The sequence below is a fragment of the Notolepis coatsorum genome (assembly GCF_963971535.1).
Source record: "Notolepis coatsorum genome assembly, chromosome: 17".
Lineage (NCBI taxonomy): Eukaryota > Metazoa > Chordata > Actinopteri > Aulopiformes > Paralepididae > Notolepis > Notolepis coatsorum.
In genome coordinates this window covers 107008959-107031289 of record NC_140181.1, presented here as the reverse complement: position 1 = coordinate 107031289, position 22331 = coordinate 107008959, and the positions used below count along the sequence as shown (strand labels likewise).

The 22331-nt window shown below is 44.2% G+C and overlaps 1 protein-coding gene across 1 annotated transcript in view; it reads right to left on the bottom strand.

Moving 5' to 3' along the window:
* Window positions 1–747: 747 nt before the first annotated feature.
* LOC311244539 (IQ motif and SEC7 domain-containing protein 1-like) overlaps window positions 748–22331 on the bottom strand; it is a 58236-nt gene continuing 36652 nt past the window's right edge. Inside the window, 8 exon segments of the mRNA XM_084334104.1 lie at window positions 748–2164; window positions 3698–3747; window positions 7179–7358; window positions 9850–10011; window positions 10301–10400; window positions 11455–11580; window positions 14338–14367; window positions 19680–19819. Of these exon segments, the coding sequence (XP_084190230.1) occupies window positions 1562–2164; window positions 3698–3747; window positions 7179–7358; window positions 9850–10011; window positions 10301–10400; window positions 11455–11580; window positions 14338–14367; window positions 19680–19819 (1391 nt within the window). The 3' untranslated portion in view covers window positions 748–1561.

Sequence of the window (22331 nt, the reverse complement as noted above, 5' to 3'; positions counted from 1 at the left end):
ACTGATAAAAAATAATTTTCATCGATAATAATAATTGCTGTAAGTATAATCGTACAAATTACTTGACGCACAATATACCGTACATGAAGTCTTGACTAAATAGATTATTAGTAATTATTGGCACATTTATTTATGAGCTAGGAGACAACACATATAGCTGTCATCTACAGTAAGTACAGCACTACAACTACTACAATTGAGACTGTCTCAGTTGTTATCCTGTCTTTGTTGGCCCTAGTTAGAGTGAAATGGTTATATCTAGCTCCTTTATTTTCTCCACTACATGAATTCTACAAGAGGCAACAACAAATAGCATTCTTAAAATGAAGATAGGATTTGCAAAAACCCAAGAAAGCGTGTGTCGAAAGTTAGCTTCTTCAGAAAGACTGTGTACAATATAATATGCCGTTTGTCGCGGCGTGACAAGGGGCTCCTGGAGGTGTCTCTCCTTGTGATTATTGTGAGGGGAAGACAGGCTTATTGTGGAGGAGTTGTGGAGAAGTGCGGTTTTCGTGAGAAAAAAAAAACATTTCCCTTCAGCCGCCACAGCCGGGTTGTGTGAGCGTTTAACGGGAAAATTAAAAACACCCTCCTGAAGCCCTGATGGAGCCGGGCACGCTATGACCAGCTAGCACGCTAACTCAGACCAGCTAGCGCGCTAACTCAGACCAGCTAGCACGCTAACTCAGACCAGCTAGCGCGCTAACTCAGACCAGCTAGCACGCTAACTCAGACCAGCTAGCACGCTAAGACCTGGTAGAACGCTAACTCAGACCAGCTAGCACGCTAAGACCTGGTAGAACGCTAGCTCAGACCAGCTAGTGCGCTAGCTCAGACCAGCTAGTGCGCTAGCTAAGACCAGCTAGTGCGCTAGCTAAGACCAGCTAGTGCGCTAGCTAAGACCAGCTAGTCCGCTAGCTAAGACCAGCTAGTGCGCTAGCTAATACCAGCTAGTCCGCTAACTCAGACCAGCTAGTGCGCTAGCTAACTCAGACCAGCTAGTGTGCACTAGCTAAGACCAGCTAGCGTGCTAACTCAGACCAGCTAGTGTGCACTAGCTAAGACCAGCTAGCGTGCTAACTCAGACCAGCTAGTGTGCACTAGCTAAGACCAGCTAGCGTGCTAACTCAGACCAGCTAGTGTGCACTAGCTAAGACCAGCTAGCGTGCTAACTCAGACCAGCTAGTGTGCACTAGCTAAGACCAGCTAGCGTGCTAACTCAGATCAGCTACGTAACTCAGACCAGCTAGCGCGCTAACTCAGACCAGCTAGCAAAGTGCCCCGAGTGGAAGAGTTGAGTCCGGTTCCCATGCTGCATATTGGTTGGTAGTTGGTTGGTAGTTGATTGGTCGTTGGTTGGTAGTTGGTTGGTAGTTGGTTGGGGGTAAATATGTCTCCCATCACAGCAGCAGAAAAACACAGTGTTCAGGCCTTAGACTCATACTGTCAGTCCCTTTGGTGTTAAGCAATATTGTCCCTCCGTGATCAAGTTATTTGACTATTTCACTCCCCCCCCCCTTCCTCCCTCTCGCTCTCTCTCTCTCTCTCTTTGGGAGGGACGTCACACCACTGTGCTGATGCCACTGTGTTTGGGTTTGGGTCCGCCCGGCACCGGGCCCTGCTGCTGACTGTGATGGTGGGGAGGAGGAGGAGGAGGAGCATGCTGGGAGGAGTGCTGGGAGGCGTGATGGGAATGCTGGCTATGGTGGCCGTGCTGCTGCTGTTGCTGCGAGTGTTGGTGCAGGTGGGGGGCGCTGTAGAGCGGCTGCTGCTGCTGCTGGAACTGTGTGTGGGCCGGGGGGTGGTAGTGGTGGTGGTGGTGGTAGGGCGGGGGGTTCTGCTGGGCCTGGCAGTACTGCGCGTGGTGGAGCTGGGCCTGGACCACGTGCGGCGGCGGCGCCCCCTGCTGGGCTGTGTGGTGCAGGTTGGACGGGTGGGGCTTGTGGGAGATGAGGGTGGGCTGGCCGTGCGCAGGGGGAGGAGGGTGGCCCTGGTGGGTTGACGACGGGGGCTTCCCCCGCTTGCTGCCGAAGAGCGACCCGAGGATGGAGGTGGAGGCCGAGTTGGGGATGGAAGGGTGGCCGCGGGGGGGCGCGCCCTCGCCGCGCGGGGCGGTGGCGGCGGTGGCTCTCCGGCGGGCGCGGGGGCTGCTAATGATGGAGCCCTGCAGGAGAACAGATGCAACAACATGAGCGTCAGGCACTGGGCTGTTCCACTAGCGGCTGCGTGTCTGAGAGAGACGCTGAGTAGCAGAACGTTACAGGGCATGCAGATGGCAAACAAAAGGTAATGCTCATCTCACAATGGGGGGAAACAGCAAAACTGAATAATAACTGTGAATGTTTATTTCAGGCCTACATGACCTAAAGGAGCTCTGCAAATGATTAAATGTCAAAAAAAAGGCGCCGGGTGTTACAATCTACTCAGGGCGTGCCTTGAGAAATGACATTTACACTGCATTTGGAACAGGCGTGTCTAGTCTACACACAGGCCTGGCACATCATCACGACCACACCGACACACGAGCAGCACAAAGGACACTTTCATCTACGGTTGCAGACGAGGTTTAAAACATCTCTCCCCCACAGGCCTGCCAGGAGTCACACATCATGCAACGACTTTGTTAAACTCAACGGAGGCAGAGGACTCCCACATGCAGAGGACGTGACAGACAAGGCAAACTCTCCGTCCACGTTTATAAAGGTTAGCATTCAACTAAGACGGCAGTATAGAGGCAGCAGGGGGTTAAGCTCTGGTGGTGGTGATGGTGTGGTGCACCTGGACTCCTCTATCCCAGGCCTCTTTTAGAGATCCCTGTTCTTTTGTTTTTAAAACTCTTCCTGCAACACATGCTTCAACCTACGACCGCAGAGAGAGAGAGAGAGAGAGAGAGAGAGAGAGAGAGAGAGAGAGAGAGAGAGAGAGATACCATACGACGTCTGTGGAAGTGGAATGAGATCCTCCTGACTTCTACCACGACGACACACATGGATCTTTTATTTTTTTTTATGTACACATGGAATGAGTGAAAGATGAATGAATGAAATCCACATGTTTTAGTGAGAGGCCTGTGTGTGTGTGTGTGTAGGGACCGCTCTGGTTGTGTTCCCTCCCTGAACCTGATCTATTTCACAGGGAAAGCGGAAGGGTAGAGAGGGGGGGGGAGAAGGAGGCTGCAGAAGTCATACAAATTCCTTAATGGCAGAGAGAGATAAGAGGAGAGAGTTGCAGACCTACGGATTTCCCCCACCTTGGGGTTAGTGGGACCAAAAGAAAGAGCGCGGGAGACATGACTGTATGGAGGACGGTAAAACTGTGATTGACACACAGACGACAGAGGGGGGGGGGGGGGGGGGGGGGTTAGTAGAGTCATGCAGAGGGCAAACTGGCCATGGAGAACATGACCACAAAAAACCAGCAGATCTCTGACTTCCAAGCAGGGGCAGGGTCAGAGGCAGGCACCCACCATGCATGCACACTAACCTAGGCAGGCAGGTTATATAAAGGCAATCCCAGGAATAAAGAAATAATAATAATAATAATAAATGATCCAAAAAGAAAAAACGAATGAACGGAGTCTAATGAAGCAAAAAGGGGTGCAAGACCAAAACAAAATCAATAATAAATGGTGTGTTTTTTTGACACGTGTGCACATCATCACATATAGTAGCTTGGATACCAGCCGCTTCCAACTTACTTCCATATTGCTGTCTAGTGATCCTGAACTGCCACGACGCCCCCGCTTGCCTGCCCGAGACATGCAATACCACAGATTAGAGATGGACAACCACTCCTGGATCCACTACAGTAGCCCTCCAGTCCCATAGGGGGCGGTGTGACTGTGTGAGTACAGTTCAAAATGTGGGCAGAGAGTGGGGGGGGGGGGGTTAGGGAACCGGGAGTTCTGGGAGAGTTGGAGGTGGGTGGGGGGTGTTGTGGCTATCTTTACAGTGTAGTCTCTTTATTGTGGCTATCTTTAGAATATAGTCTCTTTATTCTTTCAGTTTAACTCATGCTTCTACTTTAATGTACAGCTGACATTAAACAAGTTCCTTACGTGTCATCATTATGCATATTCTGCCAGACTCAATAAAGGCTCAAATAAAAAGAAAACGGGACATAAATCTAGCGTCTTCACTTATATCCAGACCAAGGAAATGTCGGAAAAAGGTGCAATTTGACCTGAATATTATGGGACTACTGAAAAAAACTCAAAAAGAATTTCATGTATCTTAAATCTGGAAATGAGTATTTCCCCAAGAGATTGTCCTGATAAAAAACGTGACAACTGTTTTTAGCTTTTACTGTTGTCACACAAGACGTAGATTGTGATTAAGGGGAGATGCACTCGAGGGAGGCCGGGTCACGGGGGAGGAGGAACATCGAAAGCAATACGCTGGGCTGTGGCACATGGGACGTACAGGCAAATACTGGGCTGAGGGGCAAAGGGAGCACTTTCTTTCTCTACATTGTTAGGCACACTCAGCCAATGGGACACAAGACCAATAATCACACATGGACCGGGGGAAAAAAATAACCTGACGTGTAGACATGGAAACAACAGTAAGTACACGCATGGAATGGAATAATGACGAGAAAGGAAAAAATAACATAACACATAAAGACACACCGCTCACAGAGAATGCCCCACTAACATGCCACATTTACCCTGTGTGTAAATAAAGTCCTGGACAAAAGGAAACCCTTGGGACAGGTGGGTGGAAGCGTCCCGTGAGGTCTAGCTACTTCAGCACTGACTGGACTCCATGTTATTAATAATATCCCACTCGCGTACTAAATACATATACAGCCGTCGGGAAACAAAAGCATATCACATGTTGGCTGAGAGGAGACGGGGCCGCTGGATTTCATTACGTTATCGAGTCAATCAACTGATAACTTCGCACACAGCTGTTATCGGGGAGGGCGGGCGGGGGGGGGGGGGGATGAAATGGATTCAAAAAGATTGTTTTGCTTCAGAGATCAAAAGGAGCCGTGTTTTCATGGCGCTGGAGATGATTTTGTTTGACATTGGGACAGGAACTAGATCTCGGTTCGATCGTTGCCAGGTTGGAACGAGTAGAGATCAGCGCCAGAAGGGGTTCAGTTTATTGACATCGACATACATGAGAGAAAATGACTTGTGGGGTGATGAGTGATCGGTTAAACATATAAAAAGCGAGGCTCGTCGTGGAATGTTTTCAGAAACAATACAGGTTTTTAGGAGTGAAAACGAACATGAGGAGAACAACAAAAAGTGATGTCCATAAAACAACCTGATCCACAGAACCAGGAGGTGAGAGACCTGAACATTCATCAGTGAAGAGAGACACCTACAGAAAACACATCTGACACTGAATCTCTTGTCTTGTGAAACTAGCCGCTGACGATACAGAAGTAAAGCGTGCTATACGCTGACGATACAGAAGTAAAGCGTGCTATACGCCGACGATACAGAAGTAAAGCGTGCTATACGCTGACGATACAGAAGTAAAGCGTGCTATACGCCGACGATACAGAAGTAAAGCGTGCTATACGCCGACGATACAGAAGTAAAGCGTGCTATACACTGACGATACAGAAGTAAAGCGTGCTATACGCCGACGATACAGAAGTAAAGCGTGCTATACACTGACGATACAGAAGTAAAGCGTGCTATACGCTGACGATACAGAAGTAAAGCGTGCTATACGCTGACGATACAGAAGTAAAGCGTGCTATACGCCGACGATACAGAAGTAAAGCGTGCTATACGCTGACGATACAGAAGTAAAGCGTGCTATACGCTGACGATACAGAAGTAAAGCGTGCTATACGCTGACGATACAGAAGTAAAGCGTGCTATACGCCGACGATACAGAAGTAAAGCGTGCTATACGCCGACGATACAGAAGTAAAGCGTGCTATACGCCGACGATACAGAAGTAAAGCGTGCTATACGTCGACGATACAGAAGTAAAGCGTGCTATATGCCGACGATACAGAAGTAAAGCGTGCTATACGCTGACGATACAGAAGTAAAGCGTGCTATACGCCGACGATACAGAAGTAAAGCGTGCTATACGCTGACGATACAGAAGTAAAGCGTGCTATACGCCGACGATACAGAAGTAAAGCGTGCTATACGCCGACGATACAGAAGTAAAGCGTGCTATACGCTGACGATACAGAAGTAAAGCGTGCTATACGCTGACGATACAGAAGTAAAGCGTGCTATACGCCGACGATACAGAAGTAAAGCGTGCTATACGCTGACGATACAGAAGTAAAGCGTGCTATACGCCGACGATACAGAAGTAAAGCGTGCTATACGCCGACGATACAGAAGTAAAGCGTGCTATACGCCGACGATACAGAAGTAAAAACAACTGAGACCAACAACATTGTCCAGATGGAGAAATCCACACATTGAGCAATGGGATCTGCTGGATCTACTGGGGAGAGCTCTTAATGTGCGGGATCTGCTGGATCTACTGGGGAGAGCTCTTAATGTGCGGGATCTGCTGGATCTACTGGGGAGTGCGGCTTAATGTGCGGCTGTGGGAACGGTCCTCTTGACAGCATCGTCACTCAAGAGACTCACATGACTCACATTACTGTACGTTATATATCGGGTGATCCGTTTAGTACAGTACTCACATTACTGTACGTTATATATCGGGTGATCCGTTTAGTACAGTACTCACATTACTGTACGTTATATATCGGGTGATCCGTTTAGTACAGTACTCACATTACTGTACGTTATATATCGGGTGATCCGTTTAGTACAGTACTCACATTACTGTACGTTATATATCGGGTGATCCGTTTAGTACAGTACTCACATTACTGTACGTTATATATCGGGTGATCCGTTTAGTACAGTACTCACATTACTGTATGTTATATATCGGGTGATCCGTTTAGTACAGTACTCACATTACTGTACGTTATATATCGGGTGGGTGATCCGTTTAGTACAGTACTCACATTACTGTACGTTATATATCGGGTGGGTGATCCGTTTAGTCACATGACTCGCAGTGTTGTTCACACCTATATAATAACAACAACAACAACAACAACAACAACAACAACAACAACAACAACAAGGCATATTCCTGTGCATTTCTAATGTGATTCTCCTTCCGCTTCCGACGTGGCACGAGAGGAGGACCATGACCTTTGACCTGTACCTGCGTCGGAGAGGTCTCGCAGGGAGCTGCTGAGGGCGCTCCGCTTCAGCCCCTCCCCCATGGTGAAGGTGTCGTCCAGGCTGGCCCGCGTCATGTTCCCCCCGCCGCCCGCCTCCTTCTTCAGCCCGGAGCTCTGCGACATGCTGGGTCTGACCACGCCCTTCTGTTTCTCCAGCTCCGCTGTGGACGCCACAGATCAATCAGTCAGTCAGTCAGTCAGTCAGTCAGTCAGTCAATCAAACTTTTTTTTCTTTATTTTTTTCTTGTGATATTCTTTTTTTTTGTGCTGTTGTCTTTAATTTTCTGTTTATACTATGTTTTTAACTATGTTCTATTTTTATCTTATTTTTATTCTGTATATATTTTTTTTACTAATAGTTATTTTTATTTTTTAACTATATTTTAACCCTGTAGCACTGTGGGATCCCAGTGAACAAAAAGTGCAATACAAATTCAATTTATTATTATTATTATTATTACACTCTGCGAGGTGGTCCCTCACGGCGCCGTACAGATAGGCGCTGTTTATTTCTATCCACACTGTGCGGCCATTATTTGGCGGAGGGACACCATTTTTTGTGACCATATTAGGAAGACCGGCCCCCACACGCACAGCAAGTATCAGTCCGCAGCTCTGACCGGAAGTCTATAAAAGCCTCCGTCGACGGCAGCTCGAGTTTTTTGGTAGATTTGCCCAGAGCGTTCAGTCGAAGAATACATTTCTCCGGGGAATTGGCGTGTGTTTGTGCATTTCGAAACGACCGTGTAAGTACTATTTATACTCATTTGTTAGCATTCGTTAATGTTTATGACCGTCTATAGTGTTTGTGAGATGTTTTTCCAGCGATTCTGGTCATATTTTCCAATCAAAAAGCTTGTTTTGAAAAGTGTGTACTAACTTCACCCAGGCTCCGGTGCGTTAGCTGCTGAGCTAACGCATGGCTAACGTGAACACAGTTGACGTATTTATTTCGCAAATGCAGTGTTTTCAAATAGCCACATTGCTGTATTTAGTGTATTCATTAGTGGGTCATATTCGTATATGTAACATATTTCATTTTATCAACCTAGAATTGACGACAAGCCCTAGCTGCTGGACGCTAGCTCCAATGCTAGCGTTGGCTAACAACATGAGCTGAGAGCCAGGAAGAGCCAGGAAGACCCATGCTACTTTTCTACCCAGGAAAGATGCTTCTAGAATGGCAGAGAGTATGGAGGAAGACTAGGCTCTATGAAGAGAATGGGGTAAGTTTGAAGAATTTTTTTAACACACACATGAAAGTTTTATAATTACCATCACAATATGTAAAAAAGATATTTTTTATAATTTTTGTATCTAATCTAGTTTCATTAATTAATTAATAACTTTTTAACAATAGATGCTATTTCTAATCTGTCAGCTGTTCTATATTGCCAACAAGATTGTCTACATTCCATTCATTAGACAAAAATCTGATATAAGCAAGGAAAGTTTAATTTAATTACTTTTTTATCTTCCAAGTTTAATTTCAACAAGTTCAAGTGCAACTACATATGAACCATAATAATAAAAACTATGATGATAATCACACACTTATTTTATATCATTGGAAAGCCCTAGTTGTTAGCTTCAAAATGGCACCAAATATGAGGTACTTTGAAATACCCAGTAACTAATAATCTATCACAAACCAATGCAATATCATGTTCAGGGATTTCCTAAAAAATACAGATGACCCCATGTCAAATCTAGTAGATATAAAGAATATGCTAATAAAAAGATACCATAAATGTGGGGGGGGGGGGAGCGAAGTCTTTCTTTTCCTCAATTCTTATACGAAGGAAAGGCTAAAAATGATGTCTGCATGATCAAGATTCTCCCTCTCATCTGCTGCAGAGTTTAAGACCTTGATCGCCTTTGTCAATCAAGTTGTACGCATTTTCATTGATTTGTTATCGCTTGTGTCTCTACACTCATCTTGTTGTCTAACTGTTGTGATTTTATATGATATGCGACTTTATATGCTTTATTCATGATCGCTTAACTGTGTATGTAAAGTATAACCTGACGTTGATGTAAATGAGGGAAACCTCAGTTGCCTTTTGAGTATAAATAATGGTTTGAATGAATGAATGAATCAATCAATCAATCAACAGACAGGTAGACTGTTCCAGAGCTTTGGGGCAGGGCTGCTGTCGGAAATCCCATCTTTTCTGTCTAGAGTCTAAGCCAGAGGAGTGAAGGGCTCTACTTGGGATTTAACAGAAAAACATATGAGGCAGGTATTCTCCGGCAAGGCCATGTAAAGACCATAAAAACAAGAATATGTCCTAAAGGTGATGGGAAGCCATTGCAGGGACTAGCCTCAGCATGAGGTCAGGAGCCCTGGTGTTGTACAGTATTGATTTGTTTATGTAGAATGATGAGTTTAGTGTAGAGACTACTGTCTATGGGTTGTTTTCACATGCTCCATTTTGTGTCCAAAATGCAATCAAACTGAATGTAGGAGAGACACAAAATGGCCACAGAGGGGGGCAAAGGATTGCGTGTCCTGTGAGGTCCTACTATTGTTGTACTATGTGTGTGTCAGTGTTTAGTACTGTACTGTGAAACTAGAGTTGTTCTGTCTTTTTTTTTACCAATATATAATCCCTGTACATTTATTATACAAAGAAGAAAAGGTCTGCTCACACTCTATCCTGTATTTCTCCATTTCCTGGACCTCAGCTATGGACTCGCGCAGGTCGTCTGTGAACTTCTTGCGGTCCTGGGGGTTGGGTGCGTTAAAGTTGATGAGGACTTTGATGTCTGCACCTGGTATAGCTGATGTAAGCCTGATTCCATTTGGGTAATCTAGGCCACCGGTAAACAGAGAGAGAGAGAGAGAAGAGAGAGAGACCTTTACAAGGGGGACATCGATCAAAAATGACGTTAAAGCGCCTTTGGGGAAGTGTCTCTGAACTTCTCGGGGTAATGTAAACAATGTCCCAGTCCATCAGTTCGACCTCCCGTTTGGGCTTAGATGTGTTATTGTGCGCCACTGGGTTAGATGTATTATTGTGCTCCATTATTAAACCCCTGTGGGGTTGAGTGTAAACACCCTGGGCTTAGCATACAGAGGAGGTGTGAAATGGAGACTTACACTGATTCTCAAACAGCATCACCTGCATCCCGTACAGAGAGAAGGACTGCCTGAAGCTGTACGTCACAGAGTTCTTCTTCTTCTGGAAGATCTTAGTTACCTGTGATCAGGACAGAGGACACGGCGGTGTTAGCAGAAGGCTTGGACGAGCACGAGAGGAAATAACGTGCATGCTGTGGATCGCAGAGTACGCTTTTGTGCTACAGTCCCTTGTCGTTTTCTTCTTTGATGGGTTTCTGTACTTTTATCTACAGACACTGATTAGTGTTGTTGTCACACGGAGAAGGGGAGAGGAGAGGAGAGGAGAGGAGAGGAGAGGAGAGGAGAGGAGAGGAGAGGAGAGGAGAGGAGAGGAGAGGAGAAGAGGAGAGGAGAGGAGGAGAGGAGAGGAGAGGGGAGAAGGGGAGATGAGAGGAGGGGAGAGGAAAGGAGGGGAGAGAAGAGTGGAGAGAAGTGAAGAGGAATCCAGATAAATGGAGAGGAGAGGAGGGGAGGGGAGGGGAGAGGAGGAGAGGAGAGGAGAGGAGAGGAGAGGAGAGGAGAGGAGAGAGGGGAGAAGGGGAGATGAGAGGAAAGGAGAAGAGGGGAGAGGAAAGGAGGGGAGAGAAGAGTGGAGAGAAGTGAAGAGGAATCCAGAGAAGAGGAGAGAGATGAGAGGAGATGAGAGGAGAGGAGAGGGGAGGAGAGGAGAGGAGAGAAGGAGAGATGAGGAGAGGAGAAGAGGGGAGAGGAAAGGAGGGGAGAGAAGAGTGGACAGAAGTGAAGAGGAATCCATAGAAATGGAGAGGAGAGGAGGAGGAGAGGAGAGGGAGATGAGAGGAGAGGAGAAGAGGGGAGAGGAAAGGAGGGGAGAGAAGAGTGGAGAGAAGTGAAGAGGAATCCAGATAAATGGAGAGGAGAGGAGAGGGGAGAGGAGGGGAGAAGGGGAGAGGAGAGGAGAGGAGGAGGAGAGGAGAGGAGGGGAGAGAAGAGTGGAGAGAAGTGAAGAGGAATCCAGAGAAATGGAGAGGAGAGGAGGAGGAGAGGAGAGGAGAGGAGGAGGAGAGGAGAGCAGAGGAGAGGAGAGGAGAGGAGAGGAGAGGAGAGGAGAGGAGAGGAGAGGAGAGGAGAGGAGAGGAGAGGAGAGGAGAGGAGAGGAGAGGAGAGGTCCGCACCACTAGGAGGTCATTGAACAGGAAGATCTCCCGCTGATGCAGGCCTAGCTTCTGGAGCTTGTTGGGATCCGGCACTTCAAACAGCCGACAGTAACACACCAGCCTGCGATGGGGCAGCGACAACACCTACAGGTTGAAACACAACACACATGCAGAGACTTAGAGGTCATTATGGCCCGAGTCCACACGGAAACAGGGAGAGAGAAATGACCCCTCTTACTAGGATGTTTAAAAAGCTGTAGCCAGAAAAAGACTAATTTAAAGCTGCAATAATAATTTTCCGACCTCTAGAGGGCAGCATGGAGCCATCGTAAACAAACATTGTTCTCCCTTTCTCTCAAAACGAAAGCCTCTTATTTTGTATATAAACTAGTGCTGTCAATCGATTAAAATATTTAATCGCGATTAATCGCATGATTGTCCATAGTTAACTCGCCATTAATCGCAAATTAATCGCATTTAAAAAAAAATAAGTATCTACCTTAAACAGATCTTTTTCAAGTATGAGTCAACAAATGCTTGCTTTATGCAGCCATTTAACACAAAAGGATGACCCTCATGCATTGCAAATTTGCATCAAATTCAAAACAGAGTGATGCACAAAATAACTTAAAAGAAAATAATAATTTAAAACAATGAATAAAGTGTGCATGAAATAATAGGGGAAAGAAAATGTTAGGAACTTGTTACATTCACCCACACAAGGGCTGAGTAATCACACACCCCCCCTCTCTCTCTCACACACACTCTCCAGCTCTCTTTCTCTCTTGCCCCTTCCTCATCTCTCTCACCCCCCTCTCTCTCTCTATATCTCACACACACACACACACACACGCACACACACACACACGCACACACACACACACACACACACACACACACACACACACACACACACACACACACACACACACACACACACACACACACACACACACACACACACACACACACACACACACACACACACACACACACACACACACACACACACACACACACTTCAGAAACAAACATAGTATCAATGAGAGCATCAATAATACACCTGAGTGAAGTCTAGTAAAAAAGTGAAAAAAAAAAATAGTTTAAAAAAAGTAAACAAAAAAATTTAAAAAAATTCTTAAAAGTTAATCGTGAGTTAAAAAAATATTGGCGTTAATAGAATCGGTCGATAACTCGTTAATACCGCGTTAACTTTGACAGCCTTAATATAAACATATATAATAATTCACCTACAAACAACTTTTGTGCTTTTTCGACAACAGCACAATATTGATGTAATTAAGAGATCTGCTGAAAGAAAGACTTTATTGCAGCTTTAATACTCCCTGATGTGTATTACATTTTCATGGTTGTGTTTGGAGAGATGTTTTCAATTTGAGATGTCCGTATGATGTCGGTTAATTATTAGTTTGTTTCCTCCGTTAAAACAGACAGATTTAATACTCCCTGCTGTCTCCCATCTTCATGTGTTTGGAGAGATGTTTTCAATTATGGATGTCACTATGTGGGCTAATTATTAGTTTGCTTCCATGTTCCCACACTGTTCATAACGATTATGGTTGAGACATTTTAAAAGTATTTGAGAATAGTGGTATTCAGTACTAGAGATTTAGATCTCAAGAGTCACATTTTCATACGGAAACATAACAGACATACATGTAGCAGCATGCACATATTATTCATGAACCTTCGCAATCTTTCGCCGTCGACTAAACTTCTTCAATAAATATCTGAAATTAAAAAGAAAAACACTAACCTTCTTACTGTCCTCTACCATCATGTACTCTTCCTAATATACTATGTCTCTACTACTAGGCACTCAACACTGCAGCACTCAAGTTTAACACTTTGATGAACATCGTTACTCGGCTGAAAGAGTCGCACCCTTCCTGCTGACTTGTCGTACAGAACTTGTAAGTCGCTTTGGATAAAAGTGTTCAGCTAAATGACTAAATGTAAAAAATGTAAATGTGATATTTTAGTATTCTGCAATATACACCATTCAGCAATAACACTGTTCTAGTGCGATACACTACACTATGCGTAGGGACTATTCTGCCCACAGTGCTCTCCTGCAGATTTCATGACCAATAATCTCCATTCAAACAGCTGCCCTCTGTCCCAGAGTGTGCGAGAGGTGGTTGTGTGGTCTGGAGGCCTGGCAGTGGGGTGCCCGTCTGGAGGCCTGGCAGTGGGGTGCCCGCTGCTGCTCCGCACAGTCAGTAAACACTGCCACCTCACTGCCACCTAGGAATGTATATCTGTTGACTCTGTCTACAGGAAAGGCACAGCAACCACACGCCGGTCATCTCTGCAGAAGGTGTGGCTGTTCAGGAGAGCTAGAGTCCGTCTCTGCTCGCTCAGGTCACGTGAAAAACCAAGTACCTTCCTGTCGGGTTAGACGGTACACCGCATTCCAAAGAACAGATCATCGTGGATCCACGCATAGTTATGCGTTTAAAAAAAAAAAAAAACTGTCATCAACAATATATATGTAAATACCTACGAAAATGTATAATAATTTAATCAAAACATTGTACCTTGCAGGTATTATAAAGTATTTGAGGATGGAATTTTTTATGAAATAGCACCATGAAAATGTAAAAAATTCTACAAAGATTCTATGTCATGCCATATTGTGATTTACACTGGTTAAAAAAACGAATTTCCATCCAAAAATAAATATTCATCCAGCCCTACCTACACGATATGCATTCAGTGAGGTACAGGGAGCCTAAATGACATTGATGTTAATAGTAGACGTACTATATCTGTACAATTGTACCCGCACACATACAGTACACCACAAATTCAACACATGACAAATCAGAGACGAGATCAGACGACAGAGAATTAAATGAATATTTAAGCTATACTTACACAACCCAGGCCATGGTGGAGCGCTCCAATCTGAAGATGAAGAGGACCGCGAAGATCATGAGATGAAGAGGACAGAGAAGATCATCACAATGGCGTACAATGCAGACTCATATTTTAGCCTACATGGCAAATGTATCATCTTCCGCGGAGCAATGGGGGGGCGTTCAGAGGACGTGCCCTTGACGACCGACGGCACAGCAGGGTGCCACGGAGCCAGACATACTGAGGAACGGCCAAGGAGGAGGAGTTCTCTTAACGTCACACACCGGAAACACATCCCGCTGTAACAGCCTCGTTTATTATCGAGAGGCGGTCCGATGTGGTTTTTATGATCAGGTGTTTTACCTCCTGGGCTTTTTAATGCTGCGACTAAATGGTGATGAGGGCTCATTTATCTATTATTGGTGGGAGAGAGCGACACACAAATGACTTCATTGATCCCACTGGTGGCGGAGGGTGAAACGGAGTCCCGCGGGTTAATCACGCGGGCGACGGCGCAGCCCCCCGAAGGAAACACTGTTGCATAGAAAATGTTATTATCCCTCTCTCTGGCACAGAGGCGCGTGGGCGCGGGGCCAAGTGTTAGCTCATCTGGTGCGACGCCAACACACACATAACTCCTCCGACGACTGCACTGAAATAAAGCTAAAGCAAACAGCCGAACGAGGAGAGACGCAGATCAGTCGCCGGCGCTCAGTTAAACGCAGGCAGTTCCATAGCGTTTAGTGAGAGGAGGTTTTGTAAAAAGCCTGGTTCTCTTTCTCTCTCTCTCTCTCTCTCTGTAATCGAGGTGCATGGGATTATTATGGGATGGTAGTTTGGCCGTGGGCAGGGAGCTCTCATTCTTCATCAGATCAGACTGCAGAGACTGGATGACAACTCTCGAGGCCTCCGGGAGCATTAAAGGCACCAGCGTGAATAATAATAATAAATAATAATGGCTTGAATTTATAATAGCGCCTTTCACACCCAAGGCGCTTGCAGCCGGACCCCGGCTCCCTCAGTGCCCCCCCCCCCCTATCTCTCTCTCGTCAAGTCAAGAGTTTTATTTGTCACGGCATACAAGTATACAATGAAATGCGGGTGGTCTTGCCCGCAACGATGTGCAATACAGTAGTAACAACATATAATAGAATCCAATAAAACAATATTGTGCAATAAACAAGTAACATATCGGTATTTGTACATGGTTATTTACAGAGCATGAAGGACATGCTAGGTCCTGTGGTAGTGCAACACACTGTTAGCTACGGATGGGGCACTGGGTCTTTCTGTACATTGCTATTTTATACAATCTCTACTCTACTCGTGGCATTACATGTGATATTCAGTGCAAACACCAGAAGGTGATTCTCAACAGACAGCCGCGTGAATCTCGATTAAAAACAACATATTTTATATATAACTCTAAATGTGTTACAGTACCTGCCTCGCTGCGAGAAGAACATTTTACTGATGTTTTGATAAACTTACAGTAAGAGTAGATTCTGAACATTACTGCAGCCACTACTACTATACTACTACTACTGTAGCCACTACTACTACACTACTACTGCTGCTACTACTACTACTACTACTACTACTACTACTACTACTACTACTACTACTACTACTACTACTACTGTAGCCACTACACTACACTACTACTGCTACACTACACTACACTACTACTGCTACACTACACTACACTGCTACTACTACTACTACTACTACTACTACTACTACTACTACTACTACTACTACTACTACTACTACTGTAGCCACTACACTACACTACTACTGCTACACTACACTACACTACTACTGCTGCTACTACTACTACTACTACTACTACTACTACTACTACTACTACTACTACTACTACTACTACTACTACTGCTGCTACTACTACTACTACTACTACTACTACTACTACTACTACTACTACTACTACTACTACTACTACTACTACTACTGTAGCCACTACACTACACTACTACTGCTACACTACACTACACTACTACTGCTACACTACACTACACTGCTACTGCTACTACTACTACTACTACTACTACACTACTACTACACTACTACTACTACTACTACTACTACTACTACTACTACTGTAGCCACTACACTACACTACTACTGCTACACTACACTACACTACACTACTACTGCTACACTACACTACACCAGGGGTTCCCAAACTTTTCAGGCCGGGACCCAGAAAATAAGGCGTCAGAGAGCCGCGGCCCAATGCACATCGTCAGGTTTTTATTTTTATTTTTTTTGCCATGCGACCGATTTTTTAAGCCAAATATCACTTCAATCCTATTAAGTTAGTTCAAGTTAGTTATTCATTTATATGTGCTATTTATGAGAGGGCTAACTTGTTGCAAAATAATAATGATAATAATAATAGCCTCATTAAAATACTATTGTTGCTTCGGTTGTTTTCAGCGTTTTATGTGCATAATCTGTTATTTAGTTTGAAATGTTCGTTGAAATAAGTAGATTTTTCGTTTTTGTTTATTTATTAAGTTAATATAAAACCATATAGTCACATTTTAGAATACAATAGAATAGAATTTTAGAATACACATAGAAACACTGTCCTGGCCTGCTTCTAAGTTCAGTGGCCTGACAAAAAAAAAAAAAAATCAAAAATTGGATTTCTTTTTTTTTGTCATCTCGCGGCCCTCCCGTGGCTGCTCGCGGCCCACCTTTGGGTCGCGACCCCGACTTTGGGAACCACTGCACTACACTACACTACACTACACTACTACACTGCTACTGCTACTGCTACTACTACTACTACTACTACTACTACTACTACTACTACTACTACTACTACTGCCACTACTACTACACTACTACTGCTGCTAATGTAGCCACTCACTACTACTACACTACTGCTACTACTACTACTACTACTACTACTACTACTACTACTACTACTACTACTACTACTACTACTACTACTACTAGTCAGGGCTGTACGCTAAGCTTTTTCACTAGGGGCACACTTGCCCCTAAATGAGAAATTTAGGGGCAAAGAATATTTTTTAGGGGCACATTTTTAAATAACTATTTTACCATTATAGTAGGGCTGGGCGATATGGCCTCTAAATGATATCGCGATATTTTGACATTTCCTCTAAAGCACTTAAAAATGCTTGATTTAACCCTTTGATGCATACAGTCACGCCAATATGATGATTATAATAAGTCCCTGCAACATATGTTTGCATTATTAAACCATGAAGATGCTTTAAAAAATAATTTAATGAAAATGTACTAACACTACATTAATGTACTGACACACTAATAAAAAAAATTATTTACATCTAAGACAATTTATATAAAAACTCTTGGGTGCCTTTTACACAGTACTGTGTTTTCTATCCACTTTAGCCAAACACACACACACATATATATATATATATATATATATATATATACACACACACTACTGTGAGAAAATAATAATCACACAGAATTAATGATTTTAGAATATTTCAGATAATGAAATTAAATGTTTATATCATCAACTATCCAGTTAGTATTTATACTGTGTGTAACATTTGGCTACTTTAAATCATTGAATGTAGAGAGAGAGCGAGAGAGAGAGAGAGAGAGAGAGAGAGGGGGGGGGGGGGGCTAGAACGAACAAGAGAGCCAGCCCCCCCCTTCGGGTTTTGTTCTAGGTTCGCGTTTTGATCGTCTAAGCTGCCGTAGGTGATGACGTCACACTCGAATGTAAACAGGAAGAGATGGAGATGGAGACACACGGAGATCGAAATTGAATGATATACAGAAATGAATAACCAATAAACATGAAGTTATGTTTAAACTTCTGTTGTCAAGCGTTGTCAATATAACCCACCCCCTTTCCTCACGAATGGAACTAGTCTTGTGGAGTCCGCTTTGACCGTTTTCCAGGGTTAGCAGAGATCGCTAGTTCTTAGCATAATCCTAATGGATACCTTGGTACCGTTAGCAGCTACCGTTAGCTCATTGCTCGTGTCAATTAAATTGCATGTTATTAAAGGTCCGCGCTGGTCTGTCTAATGAAATTACAACCGCAACATTATATTGCACTGTACAGCCCTGGTTGTAGGCTAATGTTTTACTACAATTTGTATGGATTAATTTAGGAGTGAAATGCAAATGAAGGGTTGAAATCACCACTCGCAAGCTTGCCCCCAGATATTATTTTAAACTCGCACGGACCAAATTAGGGGGCAATTTGCGATCATATCATCGCACTGTACAGCCCTGCTACTAGTACTACTACTACTACTACTACTACTACTACTACTACTACTACTACTACTGATAGTACTACTACTATTACTGATACTACTACTACTACTACTGCTACTGCTACTACTACTACTACTACTGATAGTACTACTACTATTACTGATACTACTACTACTACTACTGCTACTGCTACTACTACTACTACTACTGATAGTACTACTACTATTACTGATACTACTACTGCTAAGTTGTAGCCACTACTACTACTACTATTACTACAACAACTACTACTACTACTACTGCTACTACTATTACAACAACTACTACTACTACTACTATTACTACTACTACTATTACTACTACTACTATTACAACAACTACTACTACTACCACCACTACTACTGATAGTACTACTACTACTACTACTACTACTACTACTGATAGTACTACTACTATTACTGATACTACTACTACTACTACTGCTACTACTGATAGTACTACTACTATTACTGATACTACTACTGCTAAGTTGTAGCCACTACTACTACACTACTACTACTACGACTACTACGACTACTGCTACTACTATTACAACAACTACTACTATTACAACAACTACTACTATTACTACTACTACTACTACTACTACTACTACTACTACTACTGCTGCTACTATTACTACTACTACTACTACTACTACTATTACAACAACTACTACTACTGCTACTGTACTACTACTACTGCTACTACTACCACCACCAATACTATACTACTACCACCAATACTACCACCACTACCACACCTATTACTACTACTACCACAAATACTACTACTACTACTACTACTATTACTACCACCACCAATACTATACTACTACCACACCTACTACTACCACCAATACTACTACTATTACTACCACCACTGTACTACTGTACCACCACCACTACCACACCTACTACTACTACTACAACCACCACTACTACTCATTTTTCTAATACTACGACTACATTCTAGTCATATAGCACTTTCTTATACTTAGGAACCAAAGTGGAAGCAGGGAACCTGAAGAAGGAGCAACAGAAGGAGTGACTCACTGGCTTCTTCCCCACGATGAGCTTCTCCACCTTCTGCACCTGCGAGACGTGGTCCTCGTTGGTCTTCAGCTCCCGCTTACGGATCCTCTCGTAGATGCCGACCAGGGTCTCCCTGGGGATGTCCTCCCCGTCGTCCACGCCTGAGGGGGACAGAGGAGACACCATTTTACATGCTGCACATCATACCCCCCTCACAGTAAACTGTGGTGTTCCACAAGGAAGCATACTAGGTCCGCTACTGTTCCTAATTTATGCAAATGACATGTCGTCAGCTTGTGACTGCAACTTGTTCCTGTTTGCGGACGACTCAGCCCTGCTGGTCTCTGACAAGAACAAATTACAGGTTGAAAAAACCCTCAGCTCAGAACTAAGCAAAATCTGCATATGGCTCGCTGATAACAAACTATCATTACACATGGGCAAAACAGAGTCCATTCTCTTCGGTTCAAATAACAAACTCAGCAAGACCGACGGCTTCTCAGTTACAGTGGGTGACAATATTGTCACAAGGAAAGAAGATATTACCTACCTGGGTTCCATCCTAGAGGCAAATCTTTCCTGTGACAAAATGGCATCCAATGTAATAAAAAAAGTCAACCAACGAACTCGTTTCTTGTACCGGATCTCCTCACTGGTAAACAAGAATACCCTGAAGACTCTAGCAGGAGCACTCATTCAAGGGTACTACGACTATGCTTGCACCTCATGGTACCAAAACACCTCAAAGGCGCTAAAAACAAAATTACAAACATCTCAAAACAAACTGGTCAGACTACTGCTTGACCTTACTCCTAGAACCCACCTCACCCCTGCCCACTTTGACAACCTAGGATGGCTTAGAGTAGACGACAGAGTACAGCAACTTGCAATGGGCCTGGTCTACAAGATACACTACACGACCAAGGTACCCATGTACATGACTAAATACTTCCCAAAGGTCAGTGAATACCACGATCACAACACCAGAGGGAGCTCCACAAATCATGTTAAACCCAGATTCGGCTCAAACAAGGGACTAAACACGTTTCGCAATTATGCCACATCAATGTGGAACGCCCTACCCAAAGCTGTAAAGGAATGTGAATCACTACCCACTTTCAAAAACACTCTAAAAAAACACCTAAGGGAGACTGCAACTCGAAACTGGCCCCTGTAAATGTCCGAACACAACCCCCGCCAACACCCCCCCCCCCCCACTCCTACCCCCCCCCCCCCCCCCCCCCCCAACCACCTCCAATGTACAGTCCCACCCCCACCTACCCAATCCAATGTACAGTTTCTACGCCTAATGTATATACTCTTTTCTTTCTGGACTCTTTTTGTATCACAAATACAGTACTGTAATTGCAAATCTGGTATGTCATAAATGTATAGATGTAGCAGTACTGTCTATCTGTATGTCATGTATGTCATATATGTTACGATGAATTGGAAATGGGGGACCCTGGTGGAAACAAGACGAAAGTCTTTCTCTGGTCTGCATCCCCTTAACAATTGTATGTATTGAGCTGTACTGCACTGTACCCATTCTGCAATCTGTTAATAAAGTTTTCATTCATTCATTCATTCATTCATTCATTCATTCATTCATTCATTCACACAGGGGACAGACGAGACACCCTTTACATTATACACTCATGTGCACAACACCCTTTACATCATACACTCATGTGCACGACACCCTTTTACATCATACACTCATGTGCACGACACCCTTTACATCATACACTCATGTGCACAACACCCTTTTACATCATACACTCATGTGCACGACACCCTTTTACATCATACACTCATGTGCACGACACCCTTTTACATCATACACTCATGTGCACGACACCCTTTTACATCATACACTCATGTGCACGACACCCTTTTACATCATACACTCATGTGCACGACACCCTTTTACATCATACACTCATGTGCACGACACCCTTTTACATCATACACTCATGTGCACGACACCCTTTTACATCATACACTCATGTGCACGACACCCTTTTACATCATACACTCATGTGCACGACACCCTTTTACATCATACACTCATGTGCACGACACCCTTTTACATCATACACTCATGTGCACAACACCCTTTTACATCATACACTCATGTGCACGACACCCTTTACATCATACACTCATGTGCACGACACCCTTTACATCATACACTCATGTGCACGACACCCTTTTACATCATACACTCATGTGCACAACACCCTTTTACATCATACACTCATGTGCAATCGCGGGACAGACAAGACACCAGACCTGGGTCAAATAGTATTCAGAAAATTATTATTTGCTTTTGGGTCGACCCGTTTGGGAACCAGAATGGCGGGGGGGTGTCACATGAGGCAGAAAGGAGGGGAGGAAAGGGAGCGTGTGAATGAATGTTGATTAGAGCCTTAACACATTGTGCGCCATAAACGGCGTAAGTCGTTATTGCCCGCCATGCGTTGAACGCCAACAACGGCGTAAATCGTTTTTGGGATCAATATTTAATTTTTTCGCCATGGCATTCACAATTCATCCAGCCTCCCTCCGGACTGCAGCGGCACCCTGTCTGAGATTGCAACAACCTCAATACCGCCGCCTGGTGGATGGTCGGGCGAGTTACACTCACGCCAAAACCGGAAGTGGCCATCG